The following is a 21,483-nucleotide window of genomic DNA, read 5'->3' as shown; positions in this document are numbered from 1 at the left end:
TCACCAATTCGTTTGAAATGCGTATAAAAAAATATTTTCACATTTGCTGTGTTGCGCGAAAAGAAATTTCAAATGATTATGTTTCAAAAAATCCTTGTACCAGTATCTTTAGTTAGAACATTTATTTCTTCAAACAATTCTTGCGAATTAAATATTGGGAACCCTTTGAACAACGTTTTAAAGAAAATAAAATACTTTGATAAATTATTTCTAAGCATACTAAACGGATAAATATATTTGACCGTTACAAATGACACATCGAGTGAATATAATTTGTATATATTTCGGATATCAGAAAGCTGAAATGTATATCTACCCTTAAGAATTTCATCTATGGTCTATGGTACCTGTTTTGCTGCAGCTGAAGAACTGAGAAACTTCAATTTTTTAATATTATCTGTACCTTTTAAGAATTATAATTAGTCTGTGCTTCTAGAAAATTCGGGTACAAAAAGGAATACAAGACTGTGTAGTGACTGTTCTGTGTCGTGTATTTGCGAGAACCGGCGTTCTTTTGCGACAGGCTGACTAATTGTCAGGCTATAACAACGTGTTTGAGTGTTCTGAAAAAGGCTATTTCTAAGGATTCAGTTTTTTTAATCTGATAATTTAGGACTAGAATGGCCGCGATGTCAGTTATAGGTATCGATTTCGGTAATGAATCGTGCTATGTTGCTGTAGCAAAAGCAGGTGGTATTGAGACTATAACTAACGACTACAGTCTGAGGGGTACTCCGTAAGTATTATTTTCAAAGTGTAGTGTTTTGCATATTTTTCATCTTAATAATAATGAGAATCACAATCTCAAAATAAAAGTGTACAGCTTCTCGTACAGTATAGAAAATTAATTATATGGTTTCTTTTTATTTATATTTTAATATTGAGTTACTACTGTATAATAACATGGGTCGATCTAAAGTTATTGATTTATTTATCGCAAGATTTTAACATTACGAGCAATTACATTGACAATTGCCAGTCATCACATATTATCTATGAGGTTATAATTTGTTTCTTATTAGAAAACCTAAAATTGTTATGAATAGCATGAAATTCAATGATAGTGTTTTTTTTTTAATTTAGATTTTATTAAGAGTTAGTCCCTTGTTGGCACATATACATAAATACAAATTTCAATTTCCAGATCATGTGTAGCTTTTTCACCAAAGAACCGAATATTAGGAGTAGCTGCAAAAAATCAAATGGTTACAAATATGAAAAACACTGTGTTCGGCTTCAAGAGACTTTTAGGTAGAAAATTCTCAGATCCACATGTTCAGAAGGAATTAAAACACTTCCCATTCAAAGTTGAACAAAGACCTGATGGTGGCATAGGCATCAGGGTTAATTATCTTGGTGAAGATAATTTATTTAGCCCAGAACAAGTAAGAATTAACTTATTAATTATAGGTAACACAATTTCATAACCAAACTTTAACTAAATTTGTTATCTCAAGGTCTTAACTAAACCTCTTGGTTATCTAACATCTGAAGAAAATTGAATTTTCTACCATTTTATGTACATACACTACAGTGAGTTTATTTAAAAATGTGTCATATGTTATGTTCTCTTTCAGATTACAGCAATGCTGTTTACAAAACTGAAAGACTGTGCGACCACAGCACTTCAAACCCAAATTAATGATTGTGTTATATCAGTACCAAGTTATTTCACCAATGCAGAGAGATCTGCTCTTTTAGATGCTGCTGCTATAGCTGGTAATGAACATTTTTAATAGTAGTTGATATTTAAAGATATATAAATATTTTCAATTGCCATATTGACTCTCAATTAGAATTTGAGGTTACCATTTGTAAAAATGATTTATATTTTGTCCCTACTAGGCTATGTAGCTAAGCTTTACAAGTTGACCTTGGCCTCACTATATCTGTCTATGGTAAACTGAGTATGTAACCTTGGCTTTTAGTTAATCAATACATTGAATTGTATTATAGGACTGAATGTGCTGCGTCTCATGAATGAAACAACCGCCACCGCTTTGGCATATGGTATTTACAAGCAAGACCTACCAGCTCCTGAAGATAAGCCCAGGAATGTGGTGTTTGTCGACTTTGGCCATAGTGCTCTGCAGGTAAATCTGTTGTTTATCATCTACTATGATAATCATTTTGAATTATGTTTAAAAAAATCCACATAGTGTTTACAGCATTAGAAATATATTAATTATCATCTATTCTACTTTAAATATTGAATTGCAGGTAGCTGCTTGTGCATTCAACAAGGGTAAACTGCGTGTGCTGGCCACATCGTCAGACCCTAACTGTGGAGGTCGGGATATTGATATGGCCATGGCAGAATACTTTTGCCAGGACTTTGTAACCAGGCTGAAGTTGGATGCTAGAAAGAATCAGAGGTTTGTATTGTTTAATGAAATGATATAATAAATGTAAATTTTATTCCTATTTAGTTATTGCAAGTCTAGTCTATTTACATTTCATTAGTTCTTTAGAACAAAGAAATTTCCATAAGTGTTCATTCAGCAATGCTATCTTGCATAAAAATAAATACTAATCATTATTTAAGAAAAATGTTTGTGAATCGATTGTCACCAATAATTAAATTATTCTTAAAACAATTCAGTTAGTTATCTCTCTTCTGTTTATTTTTTTTCTATGGATATTTAATTTCGATAAAAAAATATAAATATCTTAATCGTCATTTATTTCCAGAGCCTTTTTGCGTCTGCTGCAGGAGGTGGAGAAACTGAAGAAGCAAATGTCAGCGAACAGTACTCGCCTGCCGTTGAACATTGAGTGCTTCATGGAAGAGCGTGACGTCTCCAGTGATATGCAACGACAGCAGATGGAACAGATCTGCGCTGATACATTTAACAGAGTAGAGAGAACTTTGAGAGGGATCCTACACAATGCTAGTGAGTACAATTGTATAATAAAAACATTACAAATAATATAGTTAAGAAAAAAATGATAATTCACTTATATAACACTATGATCACTGATTAGCTGATAATTAATTATGATGATATTATTTGTAGAGTTGAGACCAGAAGATATTCATTCTGTGGAGATCGTTGGAGGTTCCACTAGAATTCCCGCTGTTAAAGCATTGATAGAGCAAGTATTTGGAAAGCAAGGTTCAACCACTCTCAATCAGGTACGAATTTTATAATATACACTACAACCTCTGAAACTAACCACTATGTGATATTGAATATTTTACTGTATTTCACATGTGGTTTTTGCATGAATGATAAGTCAAGATAACATACATGGTAATTTATCTGTTTGTACATGTATTGTGGGAATTCGTTTAGTTTGCTGTGTCCAGGTTAGGAAATATTAATAATTATCTCGTATATTAACATCAGGACGAGGCGGTGTCTCGTGGCTGCGCGCTCCAGTGCGCTATGCTGAGCCCCGCGGTCCGCGTGCGGGAGTTCAGCGTGGCCGACGCTCAACCTTACGGCGTGCGACTGGCATGGGACGCGGCCCGAGGCGAGGACGGGGATATGGAGGTATGTAATATAATAAAATACACATATAACGTATGTACTAACATATAATTCTAAATAAATATATATATTTTTTTTAATTGATATTTTTGATAAGTTTTTTTGTCTAAGTCACTCCTATTTATATAACAATTTATTATAATATAATTAAAAATGCAAAGTCAAGGATGTACATGTTAAAGGGAAGGTCGGTTACTGTTGATTGAATCATCGTATCTTTGAATACGTCATATTATATAATAATTATTTTCAGGTTTTCCCTGCCTTCCACGCCGCTCCATTCTCCAAGATGCTTACGTTCTACCGACGGGAACCCTTCTCTGTCAGCGCTTACTATTCGGATCAGGTTCCGTACCCCGATACCCTGATCGGTGAGTGTTAAACTCGTTTGTTATATAGTAACTTCGACTATATGAGCAGCCCAAAAGTAACTCGACTCAAAAATAGGTCAGTGGAACATCAAAGACGTGCAGCCGACCGCTGAAGGCGAGTCACAAAAAGTGAAACTAAAAGTGCGAGTCAACATCCACGGCATCATAACCGTCGCGTCCGCGTCCCTGCTGGAAAAGAAACAGGACTCGGCTCAGAACGAAAACGTTGAAATGGAAAACGCGAACGAGAACGCTCAGGCTCAGGAAGCTCCGATGGAGACGAACGGCAGCGGGCAGGAACAGAACGGCCTGGACAACCAAGAGGTGAGGGAAGGCGGCGGGGAGGGCGAGCAGCACAGACAGTCGTGGACACAGAGAGTAGGCCAGTGGTTCAGCGGGGTATGTGACGGTAGCGCGTTTGTATCTCAGTGGTGTTTGTTGCCCCCGGTGTGTCCTAACGTTAACCTGAGTGTTCCAAAAACATTTCGCATCAGCGGCCGAAGCAACAAACATCACGACGTTGCTGATCCCCACCCTCGACCGAGGCCCCATTTGCACTGTATTTTCATGAAGTAACAATCTTCTGGGAATACATTAATTATTAATTCTCCGCAGCATTTATCAATATACTGTCTGTGTCCACGCATGTTTCTGCTTATCTTTGGCCCTTAACGAAATGTACTTGATCCATCGAGAACATCCACTGTGTGTGATGTGACCGCTGTAAGTTGTTTTTTATTGCTTATTGTTTATAGGTGCAAATGGGTCATCACATCTGGAAATGTTGCTATTAACTTTGAATCCATGATAGCGTTTCTGATGTGATGGTGGGGATTGTTATAACGTAATGCATTGAACTGGTCGCGTTAATTTTGCAGGATAACAATGACGACAAAAAGGATAAGTCCAAGGATAAGACAAAGAAGGTGCTCGTGAAAACAATCGAATTGCCGATCGAGTCGCGAACTCACGGTTTTGCTCAACACGAACTTAACACTTACATGGAACAAGAGGTAAATGTGACAGAATAATATACTTTATCGCTATTCCTTATAATTTGTAGTTATTTGCATAAACAATGCCATATATGGCATAGTGTCTATGTAGGAACTTGGTGCTTCCATAAAAGCTAAAAAAATTCGATATCATTTATCGCGGTATAAACTTTTCTTCAGCTTAAAATTATCATTCGTATCTGTCTCAGGGTAAAATGCAAGCTCAGGACCGTCAGGAGAAGGAGCGTGCGGATGCTCGGAACGCCCTCGAAGAATACGTTTACGAGTTGAGAGGAAAACTATCAGAGGGCGAAGTCCTACACGACTTTGTAGCGGAGGATCAAAGGAACAAGCTGGTGAACACTCTAGACGCACTCGAACAATGGCTTTACGACGAGGGAGAGGATCAGAACAGACAGGTGGAGCATTCAACATTGTACTATATTTTGATCACATGAAAGTGCTTCAAAATTTGTACTGAATACGTATTTAAATAAATTAAACTTATTTAATATTTATTAGCTTGATTTGTAAATATAAATGTGTTTCAGGTGTACAGTGACAAACTCAGTGAATTAAAACGGAAGGTGAGCCGATCAAACAGCGCCGATTGGAGTTCGAGCTTCGTCCGGGGGCGTTGGACGACTTCGCTCTGGCGATACAACTAACAAACAAGGCGATCGACCTGTACAGGTTTGTTATATAACTAAAGCGGCTCCTTTGAAAAGTACACATATATTTTCTTCATTAATTTCTGAAGTGTAGTATGTAAATAAAAAAAAATACAAAAATAATTCGGTAATTTTTGTTGAATCTTTTGAAAGCGAAGCAATGTATAATAGTTTGTTAAAAATTGATCATTATACCTACAAACCTCACGACATCAAGTACAATATGATCCCGACATTACTGCTTATTATCAGTTATAATATAATAATTATCTTCATGTTAATTAAGTGTAACATATAATGTGGCCAATGGGGAATTCTGATCTCGCTGGCATACCACATATTTTCTATTTGAATTTAACTTCCACAGATCTGGTGACGCGAAGTATTGTCACCTATCTGAGGCGGACATACAGAAGGTGTGCGAGGCGTGCGGTAACGCGCTTCAATGGCTGGAGGCGGCTCGCGGGGCGCTGGCGCACGCTCCCAGACACGTGCAACCACCACACACCACTCAACAAATAAGACAGGAGAGACAGGTTACAATATGAAGATTTACATAATTTTTTAGCTCTCAGAACCAGTCACCTCTTAAGGACAACTATTCAACCCTCTAGGTCAACAACATTTGTCCTTCCAAAGAAAATTTTTAATTGTGTTCCTGTTTTGACCCGATTTCACTCTATCTTAAACGTAGTATATTTTTATAGCTATATTTGACTGTAACATACATACCTGTTGTCAATAATAATATTCAAACTATACCAACATATGTCTTATCTTTCATGATAAATTAAATCTGTATTGATTAATATTTAATATGTATATTAATGTGTTTATATTGTTCGTTGTAGAATTTCGAGAGCATCGTCAACCCGATCCTCAATAAGCCGAAACCTAAAGAGAAGACTCCGCCGCCGGCCAACCCCACCGGGGACGGGCAGCCTGAACCCAACCAGGAACAGATGGATGTGGAATGAGAAACACACGCATAGTAACCTTCATTGTGTACAGTGTACTGGAATCATTTGGCTTTTAATAATAAAAATTCACCCGTGAAATAAACTTTTACATGATGTTTTTGCATTTGAATAACTCACATTTAATGTAAGCAATACAAATCTCTAATGTGTTAATATTAATAATTTTATTATGTATCTGTATCCGTGAACTATTAATTTCTTTTGTGACAAATTGTTGTTGAATCTTCTGAAATTATACGTCTGTGTGTTCATGATCGGATTTACTGGATTGTATTACGATTAGCAGCTTCAAGGATTGGTTGTCTCGAATTGTTATTAGGAATCCGCTCCCTGTGTTGTCAGCAGTGTTCAGTCCACAGGTGCGAACACACATGCATCACACCTGTGTTGTTACATATGTATTTTGTTTATCTTTTATATTTATATATAATAGTGCATTTCTATTGTAGTAACTCTGAATAGTATTAATTTTATATATATCGGTTGTACTGTCTGTATTATTTGTAACTTCCTGCACTTTTTGAATGTGATAAACTACGAATAAATTATTAACTGAATGAGCGACACGAACATTTCAAGTGCTTGCTCTCATAATCGGGTCCCTAGTTTAGTTTTTATAATTAGTAAATTATTACAAAACGAGTTTCTGTTATAGGATTGCCCTGCAGCGCCCGGCATGTATCAGTAAGGAATAACTCACAATAATAGTTCTTAATTAGATAGGATATCTAAATTACCTGTTTTGATAATAATTAAATTCATTCATGCACTCAAATAAAAAATAGTTGCTTTCGCGCTGTGTGATAGGTTTTTTAAGGCTTTATCATTGACATACTCACTGGTTGGCACTTCATCAGTATATCGACTAGAAGGAAAAATGTAGTAACATTCCACAACACTGAAAATGTAAACAAATTAACTGGTCTGTAACCACGTCTAGCTATTTTTTTTTATCGCTAAATACTGTTTTGTTCGGTTTTCACTGATAAATTCTAATAGCTAATTGTCATTTTAGTCTCGTGCGCAGGCCTAGCGGACATGTGACGTTACAAAAGTATTTACAGATATAGAAATACACGTAAAGTTGTTCAGCTTACGGGCTCTGTTACGGCCACACTGTCACGGCCAGCATAGTGTATTTGAAATTGATGGTTGAACCATTGTAATAATACATAATATGTGCATTCTGTTAAAGCTTAGTAAAGGATGATTTAACAAAGTGGGTTTTACTTCCTCCCAACAACAAGATAAATTTGTAACAATATTGATGCAATGTATTTAAAACAATTCAAAGCGTTCCTAATAATTGATGAGTGGGCTCTTTAGATTCAGGATGACCTCCGTCTTTTTTTTGTACCTCGGCCTGGCTCGGAAGAGGTGAAGGTACGGAGGGTTTTTAGTCGGTAGGAGTCTGACACTTCCTCTTGCCCCACTCAGGGTAGTACACATTATTCAGGTAAACAATTGTCGAAATAAAAAAAAGATAAGTTTAAATTTCTTTAATTAGTTAAAATGCATTTGGTATCATTTAATAATACATATAATATGTTATTGACCTTCACAATAGTATAATATTCTCAAAGTTAAGCACCAAACAAACCTTGCCAGTAGTTAACGTACCGGTTTAAATTATAAAAACATGATTTCCTATTCATTTACAAAGACCGTTTGAATGTTAGTAAAAAGATTACTTTGTACGTTAAAAAATATAATTTTGTGTACATCTATACTATAAAAATGTTTGTTTAATAATTAATACGAATATCTAATTACAGTTCCTAAAAGATAAAAAGGAAACAATGTAAAGAAAATTAAGATTTATTCGATTAAAACTGCCAAGATTTCTTTGCCCCCTAACGTGAATACCTTCAGGCAAAGAGTTATATAAAGTCAATAAAAACAGGAATATTTAGAATCTTTTGTCAGATATAAATTGATATGAAGCATATCTAGTTAGGTAGTTAAATATAGATTTGTTGATATTTGTGAGAAAACTTAATATATTTACATCCGAAACTAAAATAGAAAAGCTAATACTCACAGACAACTATAAAAAAATATAACCCATTAAAAATATATAAGGACTAAGGTGGGCGAGTTGTTGTAAAAGTAAATATCTATTTAATTTTGTTAGAAATAACAATTACCAAAGAAGTTAATTTCTTAAAATAAGGAAAAATAATGAGCACGATCATAAAATAAAATAAAAAATTGTAAAGTGACGATGCAATTCTAACGAATACGAGCTGCAATTTTCAATCTAAGGATTCAATGAAGTCGTGTTTGGCTTTAAACTGAAATTTGTTCTATAAATACAAACTCAATAAACAAAACTATACAACACTTACCATCGCTCACACACGCACACAGCTACATCTACTCTGAGGCTTTTGTTGGAAACTTATCTTTGTTCAACGGAATATAAAAACATTAGCGGTTAAATATATAACTACTAGTAAAATTATACAAAACTAACGTCTTTACGATTTACAAACATGCGCAGCACACCCTGCAAAATATATTAACAATTTGTAAATACACAAAAGGGCTATCTAAGTAGCGTTTAACGTATGTACAGCGAACTAGCGAGAGATGAATTCTATTAAGGAATATGATATATTTATTTACACTAAATATTGTATTATCATTACAAAGTAAAACGTTTGATGTAACCCGCCACTTGCGCTCGCGACGAGGCGAACAATTACCGCTCTTATTACGAGTGCATTGGGTCTGGAATCGTTGGTAATTTACACTCTCGAGCGACTTTTTAAACTGTCACCTTGTGCTTCAGCTCGTGCCTCGTCTCGCGACTCGTACGCGAGTGTAAATCACGGGTTATAATTTAAAAAAATCCTGACTGGCTTTATATAAGCAGTGAACGGGTTTCCGAGCATTTGTGACGTCACACAGACGCTCGGCGTCACCACTCGCAGCGTATTAAATTGTACTTTATATTAACAACAGCATGCACATACAACTCATAATCATCTACCCGGTAATAAGCGGTTTAGGAGGTATACATCATTTGTAACATCAGTTCTATTAAAAGGAAATAAAAATTACATAAATTAACATCTAGATAGATCGGTCCGGCGGAGGCTAGGACCGGGGGTCGGAAATCCTAATACTAATTCGATGATAGATTTCTCAAAGAGCGAGGGGACGTCGGCGGGGCGAAGGAGGGGAAGGGGGGAGTTCAAGTTTCGAAAACAGCGGTTCAGACCTCTGTGCCAGCGCCGACGTCGGGCCGCGCTCAGACGTAGTGAGTGTCGCGCGGCAACATGGGCTCGGTGTCGTCGAGGCCGGCGGCGGACCAGTCGCGAGGCCGAGGGGCCAGCAGGCCGCACAGCCGGCACTGGAAGAAGTCCGCCAGGTTGTTGAGGGGACCGCGCGTGAAGGGCGAGCGACCGCCGCGAGCCTGGAAGTGCCTGTAGCGGCCGCGGTTCAACTGCTCGTTGGTGGTCATGCCGAGGCACACCACGAGGTACAGCTGGCAGCACGACAGCACGGTCACCCAGAACAGGTGGAAGGCGGCGTTCAGTGAGACCCAGGCGAGCCAGGGACTGCACTGGAGCCACACCAGCACGACCGTCCCGCCCGACGCCGCGCCGCACACTGAGGTGAAGTACTGAGCCGCGCCCCACAGCATCCACGCGCACATCACCAGCAGGCTGGCCAGGAAACCGATGAAATAGTGGTGGTTCTTCGCACCTGCAATCACAGTTACGATACACTTATCACACGAGTCCAGTAGAAGGGAATATTCACAGAAAATTTAGGAGGTACTTTGAAAAAATTCAATTTCCTTATGAAGAAAACATATTATATGATTTAAATAATCTTGTGGATTTTATACAATGTATGAAGTAGAATAGATTGTTGAAAGTTATTGAAGACGATTTAGAGGAGACGGAGGGAATAGACTGCTATATCTTATTCTTTAGGAAGATATTCATAAAATGTTGGTTTTTACTATATAGGGTTTATCTAATATAGAATGAATTGCAGGAAATCAAATTATTACTCTGAAAATTATATGGATATTGCGTTTACGTACCGATGCAATTAGCAACCCACGGGCAGTGGTGGTCGAATTTGGCGACGCAGCGGTTACAGACCGAACAGTGCTTAGAGCGAAGCGGACGACGGAGGAGACACGCGGAACAGAAACGAGCCGGCTCGAACCCACCGCCGCCGCCACGCTCGGATAACTCGATTATAGTCTGCAGAATGAAAAACGTTGGTAGGGGACATTAGTAAGAGATGAAATGGTCGTTTTACTGACTGAGGATAGGTGGAGATCCATTAGCAGGAGGCGTGTGTTCGAGGTTTACATAAGGTCTGAGTTTTAATAAATGCAAGGAATTTAAGACTCACTCTCATCTTTTCAGCTCGCGAGGCGCAGATGACGCCTGGATCGCTACGCCACGAACGAAGGAATGTGTACCACAGAGACATCGAGCACAGAAGGAAGGCCACCGTCTCACCACCACCTACCACCGGCGCTATCATCACCACCCACGTTATATAGAACCACACCTGCAAACAGAAATAAATAATAATCTTATGGTACTTCTAAAATAACATTAAGCCGCTGTTCAAAGACGAACCAACCTTTGTTGCCAGGTATACACTTAACGGGAATATATTTTGAGATCGTCGTCAAATAGTGCATTGGTGAAGAAGTGTAGTAGTGCGTAAAAACAGACGAGCAGGAAACCCTTCAGTAAGTAGAGGGCGTCCATCTCGAGGACCAGGCCGGTAGCGTAAAAAGCCAGGAATGGTATACTGATGACGCACCACCATCGAAACTTCTGGAATACAATCAGAAATAACATTAATTACACAAACAAAACTATATAGTAATCTATATTCAGCTGTGAAATGCTTACTTTGTCATATGCTAATCTGCGGAAGATATTTCTCTTTGAAGAGGCAGCGGTTTGTTCCTTTATTTTATCGGCTACTTTGGCGCCGACCCACAGCGAATCAGTGTTACTCTTCAACATAGTTAAAGGCGTCACACCTCTTAGGTTGGGTACATCCAAACTTGCATTTCCCTGTGGAGGAGATATGAATTATGAACAGATCAAAATTATGATAAATTTAATTATAAATAAACTTACATAGAGGATAAGTGTAGATATGGCGGTGGCGTTTCTGGCCAGGATTGCCCAATGAAGCGCCGTGTTGCCGTGCGCATGGTCCGCTGGTTGAGGGGAGGCGCCCAGGGTTAGCAGAAGCCTGGTCGGGTCCACAGCGCAAACCTTCCAGCTGGCCCACATGAGCGGCGTCATCCCGCCCGCGTCGGGCGCGTCCGGAGGCACCCCTCGTGCCACCAAGTAAGCCACGACAGCTGTATGACCGAATTGCGCTGCCAAATGCAGGCAGCCGCAACCTTCGGCATCTCTAAGAGACGGATCTCCGCCCGCCCTAATCAAAGCGACAGTAGCTTCCAAATGACCTTGCCGTGTGGACCAGTGGAGCGGCGTCGATTGGAGCTCGCCACCGATGGCATCTACCTTCGCTCCCTTTGATAGAAGATACTCAATGATCTCGCGTCTGGACACAGAATTTACAAAATTAGTATAGATTTGTGTGGCTCTTACTAACCCCTGACAATAAGCGTGATCGGTGGTTAGCATTAAATTTTGCGTGGCAATACTTTATTAAGAAATTTTCTTTAAACATCAAATTGAATTAAAATTTAAGTTATCACCACAACATGACATAAAAGAATAAAAAATATATATATTTCGGGTGGTTCCTTGAGATTGGAATGAAGTCATTGTAATCATTTGAGTGATTGAATTCTTTATTGTTGATTAGTTGTAACACACATTCAATAGTATTGTGCAATAGTAATGCCAATAAAAAAGGTACTGAGATTTTTCAAATCATTTACCACAGTAAATTGAAATTCGATCATTTAAGATTAAATTTTACGTCTTTTTGACTTTATCAATGTGATAAACATCACTCTGTTGAAATCCAATATTGATAGCACCTACAAAACTTGTATGATTACAGCAATCTGTTGTCAGCTAGCTGGGACAACAGATTTTATTAAAAATACAGAGGTACACAATTTTTAGGGTGTTTTAAGGTACAGATGTGTTAATAATTTTTTTGTCTATACTTAAATTGTACAAAAATGCAGACCTTACAATAATAAAACTGTGCACTGCCCTTATAATATAGTGATAAATATTACACAAGACAGTATTAACAAAATTACAAAGCACACTTAAGATACATAGCAACTTTTTTATGTTGTCTGAAACTTGAAGAAAAGAAGGCAAGAAGCTTCATTTGTTTGCTCAAATGTGTTTTTTTAATAATTTACTTTATTTAGAGAACTAATAGTGGTGTTACAGAAGATAACTTGGGTTAGATGTATCGTCTATATGAATATATATTCTGCTATTTATATTGTTACTAGAGATTTTTTGGAATTTACTTCTACCAAAGTTTCTTCCACATCCTCGGGGATAATACAATTCTGTGTAGCTAGCATTGGATAATACTGCATATTTGCAATAGAAGCAGCCTTACAGAGCAAAGTTATAACTAATAATGTTCTCAATTTAAAGATTTTTAGGTAATTTCAAAATGAGTAAAAAATTAATCACACGAATAATTACTCATTGTGAAAAATGACCTTAAAAGTCATTAAATTTAGAAAATTATGAAGTTTCATCCTTGGTCTGAGAAGGTGCTTCTAGTGCAGATATGCGGTGTCATTCAACATTAGGTATGAGGACTTGCACTATCCCCGATGATATGCTATATGAATTTCTGTCATGATTTCTTATGTTATTGAATGCTTCTTTCCATCTGCTGTCATCAAAATAAAATACTAAACATCATAGTAATGCAAAAAAACATCAGAGAAAAAATATCTAATACAACAAAATTCACCAAACATTTTTAAAGTGAATATTTTTTCCACTTAATGCCATTTGTACTATTAGCACATATAGAACAATTATGGTTTACTTATTTACAGTTTTTAAGTTGAAACTCAATCTCTTCTAGGTAAAAAACAATTGTATAAGCCAGGATAAGATATTTTCAATAATAATAATAATAATCAGTAACATTTTTAGGTTTAAATGAATACTTGCGAAAATCTTAGATCTCATTATTTTTAGGTTTAGTAAACAAAACAGGTAATAAACAATATCTTAACCTATCACTAAATTCTCACACAATGTTTCGTTTATTCATAATAAATCATGTTTAATACTGTTTTGGTAAATATTAGCAGCACTAAGTAGACTCTTTGTAACATACTTTTGTCAGAATCAAAAGTAATGCAATCAAATCAGTTTGAAGTAGACATTTATTGTTAAATTTTTTACAGTATAAGATGCTTTTGTTTCATTAATTTATATCCTACCTGTTATTGATAGCAGCCCAGTGTAAAAGAGTGACTGTTTCATGGTCTGGTTGGTTCACGTCCCAGCCGGCTTCAACCAGCTCCTTGACTCTGGAGAAGGCACCATATTGGGTTGCCTTTACGATATCAAAACCGCTGTAATCTCGTTCAAGAGGAGCCGGCGGAGGCTCTCGCGTCGGAGGTCCGTCCCCTTCGCGCTGAGATTTACCACACTGTCCTGTGGCGGCAGCGCCACACGTACTATCGTACATTTTCTCACGGTTTCTCTTTGGATTTTAACATGATCACAAATCTAAAAAAAAATACAAACATAAGCCCTCAAGCTACTATGAACGGAAGTCTTCTTTACGATAGCGAAAAGAATCTGGTGTCAAAGCGATTTATTGACATTTGTTTTATGGGTGCGTTCAAAATAACGTTTTGTATGAAGATAGATCAATGCAATGTTTGTATATGAATTTCATAAAATAATCACACCAATAAATCTTATTTGTATTATAATTAAATATATTGTACATAAACATTAAAACTGTAACTATTTATTTTCTAGCTAGTCCGTCAGGCCTTTACATATTTCAACCAAAAAACAATGTTTGAAGTTAAAAAAGATTTTGGTCTTGATTGACTAGTGTAATTATATTTTTCTCATATATTAAGCTGCTTTGTCCTGAGACTGATATTTTTTTTTTGATATCATTTTTTTTATTAAGTATCACTCGATCAGAAATATTTTTTCCATGTTTTAATTTCTATAGTGCAGTTTGTTTGTAGTTAATATCAGGAAAAATATGATGATGATGAACATTAAATTAAAAAAATTACGTCTATTCGTGTTTTATTGTTATCTGATTATAAATCTTCTCTTATATATCTGGTGATAGAATATAATTTAGTAATGTGGAGAATAATTTGTCCTTAAATATCTCGGGTGCGTCGGGTGAGTCACCATCAACTTTTTTATTAATGAAAAGACTTATAGGAGAGGTTTTATGTTGTTTGGCCATTATATGTACTTTTTAACCCTCGAACAAAAAGGGGTTTTTTAGAAGTTTGAGGTCGATGTTTGTATATATGCGTGTATCTGTCTGTTTCATTGTAGCTCCCAAAGGTATCGACCAATTTCTAGACGGCTATTCCATTTGAAAGACAGTTTCCTTGGTAACTCTTAACTATGTTTTATTAATATCGTTCCAGCTTTGTAAGAGTATAAGGTATTTTCCAAAATGGTGTGAATGATGCAAATAAGCACTGCATACCATACCCATAAAACAACTAAACTTATACTCTTTAATTCTTACTTACATACATACATTACGAAATACAAATGTTTACACACATTTGATTCACGATTTGTTAAAAGTACTATCTATCAATGTAAAAACGAAACATTTTCGATCGGCCACTGCTAACTGCTAGCGCCGCTATGCAGCCAGAGCGGCGATATGCACAACTACTTGATGCTTATTGCCCATACAAAAATTCTCAAAGACGGTCGAAAATTTTCGTGTTGTATGAGAAAATGTTTGCATGTGTGTGTGCAAAAACCTATGCATGGGTTGTATTCGAGAAGCACTGCATCCTTTTAATCGCTTAAAATGTCGTAGAAAGTTTAATTGTCAAATGAAACGGGTCTCTCTGATTAGTAATTGGTCGGTAAATTGTTCATATATTTTTTTCGCCATTTTATTATTATTGAATATTGTCGTTTGTCTTTCTAAGCGCAAGTGAATAAGTTTTAATTAGTTAATTAGTAAACAGTGCATTAATTTATAAACGAATTATGGAAAATTGTAACTGTGTGCTCTGTGCTGGTGATGTGTGTTCATCGAAATTAATTACGAGTAGATTTTCAAAATTGTCGGGAAGGTGTGTGACCAGTTGAGACTGAACTAAAAGAAAGGCAATGTTGTTCGTTTTAATAAAAAGTATTATGATTTATGATAGTTCTAATGAGCTAGCAGGTTGCGTACACACAAATAAGTTATTTTGTTTTCCTCGCTTGTTGTTTTCAAATAATAATAATAAGAATTTTTGGATCTCCACTGGATATTCCGATTTAAATCATAATCATTTTAAGCTACTTCCGTCGCTCAGAGATAGTTGAGAGATTCATAAAATATATAGAGATGTTCGTTCTGATCGGACTGCTGTCACTTTATGCACGAATATTATCAATGTTTGAACGAAAGTAAGATTTTCGGATTACTTGGCGTATTTTATTATTTTAAAAACTACATACTCCGACGTTTCGGTTACTTTGCAGCAACCGTGATCACGGCAGACATCTCTTTTCCCCGTTAAAATAATAAATTACTCGTAGTAATCCGGAAATATTAGTTTCATGTTAATGAATACTTGCGAAAGATCTCATTGTTATCAAAGGCATAGAGGAGGAAATTATGATGAAAATTGGATTTTTTTTCAAACATATTCTGCTTACCCTATTCCAAATCTCTGTGCACGCCACTGCCCGTAATGATATTGAAGTTTCTCACGTATGCCAGTATAATTTTTAAATGACAATTAATTCGTGAGGGTTTTTTAAAATTTTATAAAATTGTACATTTCAATAAGTTTAAAAACACTAGCTGTTTATTCTAGCTCAACAATATCAGATCAAAAAATTCAAAGACCAATCAAATTAATTCTCTACTTGAACAAGATTATAAGTTTTTATTACTCATACATATGATTAGAATATATGAACATTCATCCTCACCGACACACCCAATAAAGATATTTAATTTTGTTTGTCTACACTCTACAGAGCAAAAGGTTCGTCGTGTACAATAAGCAATAGGTTGAGTTTTTATATAAACATAAAAAATAAATGAAATAGTATCATGACAGAAAAGATTTATCGTCTGCTACCGTCTAAGGACAATAGTTTTGTGTTCTAGTTTATGGTTTAAAGTAAATAGTAAATACGTTTGAGTATTTTATATTTACTTTGGCAAACTGAGTCAATTCTGACTCGGTTCAGTAATCCACAAATCTTTCAAAGCACTGAGATTGTTTTAGGTAATTTATATTACTATTTTTATATACGCTAGGCATCAGGAAATAATATTCTTTTGGGGCTTTATGATTATTTATTAAAATAAATTTTATTTTACATGAGGGGATAGTTTATATTATGTGCCTGTTTGACAAAGCAATTTCAATAGAGAAACAGTTTCTAGTTAAAGGCAAGTCTCTTCTTCCGACAGGCAGTGTCAGTCTTCTTTAACCCTTTAAACAACCGTCTTCAAATTACTTGTCATGCCTCCAGCGCCCGGCAAGGTGAGTCAAAGATAAATACCTACAACGAATAGGGATTTACAATACTTAATTCTTTTTATTAATCTGTAGCAAATTCCGTAAATTGGTAAGTTAATAAGTAGTATTCATGATGAATTATAATACACACACTACACGGATCTTCCAGAACAGGAATATGAAAATGGACGCACAGACAGCGCTGGTGGACAAACCCACTCTTCTATGACGTCAGAGCCAATCGTCTTTCTCTGAGCGTTCCGCTGCACAATTTAAAAATACTTATGTCTTAATATGTAGCCAGTCAATCGGTGACTCACTACCTTATTTAAAAGTCTTTTCAAAGAATTCCTAAACAATTTTTTTTTAGGAAAAAAGTTAATTTTGCATTATTTATGAATCACAATCGTCAATTGTTATAAATAAAAAAAAACCGATGAAACTTTTCGTGATATTTGGTCGTGAATATGGGAACTCGGTCAAATGGCCGCGTAAATAATTGACGAATTAATCCAATCAGTGATTAAAAGGTTAATTTAGCGACATCTTCAAAATGGGCCTTGCTCCTTGCCCTATGTTTATTGTCGAACACAGGTAACAGCGAAAAATCGTGGCGGGTTTAAAACTTTATCATTTGGAAATTCCAAACACATCAGTCCAGCCAGCTCCCTCTCAGCACTAACAGCGTAATAGTGGCAAATCTAGTGCTTGATGGAAAAAAATGTAATCTTCTTCCCCAGATTGGTCTGACGAAGAAGTAGTTCACCGTATACACTAACAAAAGTTTTGTTGAAGCCCTTAACTCTGCTTAGTATACGACCTTTAAGTCGATAGTAATTTATAATTAAAAACCAATAAAGTTATATTGTAAATATTTTTTTTATCGAGAATTCGACTCGTCGTTAGCAAGTTTGGTTTGAAATTAATTACTTTAATTGTGACACACAGCAATCTACAATGACATTTTTGCGTCTCTTGAAATTAACTGATTTTTATATTATCCATTTTCTTACTGAAATAATATTATAAGTGTGCATTTATATAATATGAATATACAAAGCAATGGAAAATTGAAGACAATTGAAGATATGAGATAAAAAATATTAATTTTTTTGTTAATTACCTTTTTTTCAGGACTAAAACACTGAATCAAGAAAACGAAATCACTGATTGTATTTAAAATTTACAGCACGACTCTCATTACCACAATAGCTGTCAGGTGAAATATGTATAAGGACATATGTGAAAAACCTATTTTCACAGGCTAAGAACAATATTCCTGGCCAGAGATAATTTTGTTACGTCGTAAAGAAACCGAAGAGCTAATAGATAGATTCGCTTTTCGGATAACTGTTACTCTAACCGAAATTAAGGCGGGGTCTATTCCTGTTAGAGTAAAAAAACCTCCAAGACATTACCGGCTGTAACCGAGCAATGATTTTTGATATTTTATGAGAGAGCATAACTTATTTAAGTACATATTAATGTTTGTGTTTAATTTAACTTGCGTTATGATTAATTTAAGTCTAAATTTTGTTATCAATGTAAATAATATGTACTTATATAAGTGATAAGTACCATCAGACACTTAGGACTCGGGGTTTAATAAAAAGTAGTAAAATTAAACAATCATATAAAGCTTTCAGTTTATTAGTTAAACAAATATCACTTTTATTTACAACCAAAGCAATCACAAATTTATAAACTAATCGTAATCACCTAAAACTACTTAACAGATTGAAATATTTACAATAGAGTTAACAATCTTCAACTTACGAAACTTACGCGCTTCAACTACCCGGACGAGTCGCGGAAGGCATTTTACGATATTTATTCGGCTCGTACCGTAACGTGCGACGCGGGCGCTGGCTGAGCGGCGGGGTCATGAGTGAGCTGGTGAGTGTCAGGCTCGGGGCTCGCGGCACAGCGGGGGCGGGGCGGGGGCGGGCGGGCGGAGCACAGCGGTCTCCAACGGTCACGCCGAAGCCAGGGGCTGCGTCACCACCGGCGAGCGGCGGCGTGGTGAGGAATCCTCGGCGGCCTCGCTCCCAGCACCCGACGCACTGCCAGCACTACCGGCGGGCTCGGACAGACGGAGAGCCACCTCCAGGTCGCGTAGAACCTACGGTCAAATAAAATTTTAAGCTTTACAATTGAATCTTTAAATCGTTACAGTAGTATTCATTTGGTGTCCAGCAAGATTGTTTCGAATATATATTGAGATGAATCTTTCTAAGAAATAGTGGGAGGAGACCACGAGGAAGAAAGCGCAATACTTAGAATGAGGATTATTTCAATTGCAGTAAACTTAATTCATATGACTATCCTATTTTGTACTGATGGAAATTAAACAATTTTAGATTTAGTATTTTTTGTAGTAGTAGGCCATAGCACGAGAGATATCTAAACATATTTTAAAGCACCTTTCATTTAATTTTATTGACCCTTAAAAGAAAGCAAAAAAAATTGGAAAAAAATTGTTTCCTTCATGTAGTCTTAGTCCATGAGTAACAGTGTTTACCTCGGTCTCCTTGTGGTCGAGCAGTGCGTACCGGCGATGCAGCGCCGTGAGGTGAGCGAAGGTGAGGTGAAGGTGGGCGTGAAGCCTCAACAGCGCCAGCTCGCGGAAGTGTGACGCGTACATGTGTGCCACCACGTGGAACAACAGTCGTACCACTCGCCGCACTACCGCCTCGAACTGCGCTGGAAACTCGTTCGCTGAAAAGGATTGAATTCGCTTTAGCTACGATCCTTTTTGCTTGTTTAGTATCGGATGTGTCAACTTTTAATATATATGGCCCACAAAGGAAACGAGACATCTGTAAATGTTTAATAAATAAAAGCAAATCTGGCTGGAAATCAAATCAAGTTGGAAGAAAACGAAAAATTTGGAATAGAGAGGAAGCAGACAAAGCCATGACAGTACAAGCGATAGAATCATTTAACGAAGCACGGCTACGAAACCCAACAAATACCAAAGGACATTTTCTCACCATATTTAGTAGGAAAAACCGTTTCATCGTTAACCGTCTTCTGGGTGTATGTCATGACGTAGTCGACGTACTGCGGTGCGGCGACACGCGACTTCTTGCCGCGCTCGTCGTACCAGGCGTACGTCCTCCCCCCGGGACCCGTCATGTCGGGACACGTCGCCGGGGTACAGAACTCTGATACAGTGCCGTAAAGCAAGTTCACGTGGTCGAATAGCGCCAGTGCTGTAAACAACGACACAAGTTAATTATACGTTTAGCAAAATAAGGTTTAGTCACAGGTGAACATTCTTATGAAGCTGATCGCAATTTATACAGTTTGCAATTATTGCCAGAGCAATGAACTATTCAAACAGCTTTACAGTTGGATAATTATACATAAAGTATGTGTAAGGAATATTTATTTTTAGGTTACACTTACATGAGAAAAAATAATGGTGGCGGTGCCAAAAACGGATGATATTTTAAGTAAAAATATTTTCGTTTGTAACTAACGTGTACTGGATAACATTTTTTATTTTAAATCCGACCGCACATACAATTATATTCGTTAAAAAAATGTATTCAAATATAAGCGATACAAATACTAAAAAAATATCGTTTTATAAAAACGTGTTCCTATAGAGAAAATCTTGAACTATTTAAAGGGTTATTATATTTTACACGCTTGGATAGCGAGTCGAAGTACTCTTTCACCGGAGTTGTGAACCGTGACGACAGACAGACGCGACCTTTTGTCGAAACATTTCCTTTCAGCGATATTGATCACGATTCAAGTTAACAGATTGCTGGCGTTTTTAACTATACGTATAAAACTGTTTATTACAACGTTCCGCGGGATGTTGTTTACTCGCCTTATTTTAGACGCGATAGCCCGCCTCGTCTGCCAACGTCACCGTCGCTCGACAAAATATTTATCCTACGATACATTTCATTTTTTTTTTCATGTATAGATACGCATGTACCTTCTAAATTCCAACAGAGGGCAAGGGATGACAAAATTTTACACATTTTTTACTAATATGAGTCAGAAAAAAATAGATTTGATAAGGGTGTAAAGCATGACAATCATATTTTATTGGCATCAGATATGTATGGCAGATAGTCAGATACGGCGTTTGGATAAGATTTCGGTATTAACATTTTATAAGTTATAAATATGTAATTTAAATTCACTGTTGTTAGTTAAAACTTGTTTATATACGTAAGTGGCAAAGTAACATAATATTAACAAAATTATATCATAAATATTTATAAGTATTTTAATTTATTCAATAATATTTATTTAATATATCTTTCAAAATATGTATATTTATTGT

The 21,483-nt window shown here is 36.5% G+C and overlaps 3 protein-coding genes and 1 long non-coding RNA gene across 9 annotated transcripts in view; 2 read left to right on the top strand and 2 right to left on the bottom strand.

The window, feature by feature from the left end:
• The first annotated feature begins 422 nt into the window (after nt 1–422).
• On the top strand, nt 423–7,730 carry LOC116766465 (97 kDa heat shock protein). The gene is given in 16 exon segments (XM_061522939.1): nt 423–736; nt 1,145–1,385; nt 1,578–1,719; nt 1,957–2,093; nt 2,221–2,375; nt 2,692–2,894; nt 3,018–3,136; nt 3,351–3,497; nt 3,748–3,865; nt 3,942–4,264; nt 4,744–4,878; nt 5,070–5,279; nt 5,412–5,445; nt 5,448–5,553; nt 5,899–6,067; nt 6,383–7,730. Coding segments are annotated over 16 exon segments (2,481 nt in total). The 5' UTR covers nt 423–620; the 3' UTR covers nt 6,509–7,730.
• A 265-nt stretch (nt 7,731–7,995) lies between these two features.
• On the bottom strand, nt 7,996–14,296 carry LOC116766466 (palmitoyltransferase Hip14). Its single transcript, XM_032656312.2, is given in 8 exon segments — nt 7,996–10,225; nt 10,572–10,737; nt 10,892–11,053; nt 11,129–11,163; nt 11,166–11,328; nt 11,407–11,574; nt 11,641–12,076; nt 13,917–14,296. Coding segments are annotated over 8 exon segments (1,839 nt in total). The 5' UTR covers nt 14,168–14,296; the 3' UTR covers nt 7,996–9,767.
• On the top strand, nt 12,073–13,885 carry LOC133319242 (uncharacterized). Its single transcript, XR_009752922.1, has 2 exons — nt 12,073–13,623; nt 13,669–13,885. It is a non-coding gene; the product is annotated as an uncharacterized LOC133319242 (long non-coding RNA).
• Nucleotides 14,297–18,808: 4,512 nt separating the features above from the next.
• LOC116766104 (MOB kinase activator-like 2) overlaps nt 18,809–21,483 on the bottom strand; it is a 31,731-nt gene continuing 29,056 nt past the window's right edge. For all 6 annotated transcript variants that reach the window (XM_032655768.2, XM_032655770.2, XM_032655764.2 and 3 more), the window contains 3 exons: nt 20,168–20,389; nt 19,696–19,892; nt 18,809–19,296 (listed from right to left, as the gene is read on the bottom strand). In XM_032655768.2, coding sequence (XP_032511659.2) covers nt 19,150–19,296; nt 19,696–19,892; nt 20,168–20,389 — 566 coding nt within the window. In that variant the 3' untranslated portion in view covers nt 18,809–19,149. The remainder of the gene's footprint in view (nt 19,297–19,695; nt 19,893–20,167; nt 20,390–21,483) is intronic.

The sequence above is a fragment of the Danaus plexippus genome, chromosome 15, assembly GCF_018135715.1.
Source record: "Danaus plexippus chromosome 15, MEX_DaPlex, whole genome shotgun sequence".
In the NCBI taxonomy this organism is placed as follows: Eukaryota; Metazoa; Arthropoda; class Insecta; order Lepidoptera; family Nymphalidae; genus Danaus; species Danaus plexippus.
This window is presented reverse-complemented; position numbering and strand designations above follow the sequence as displayed.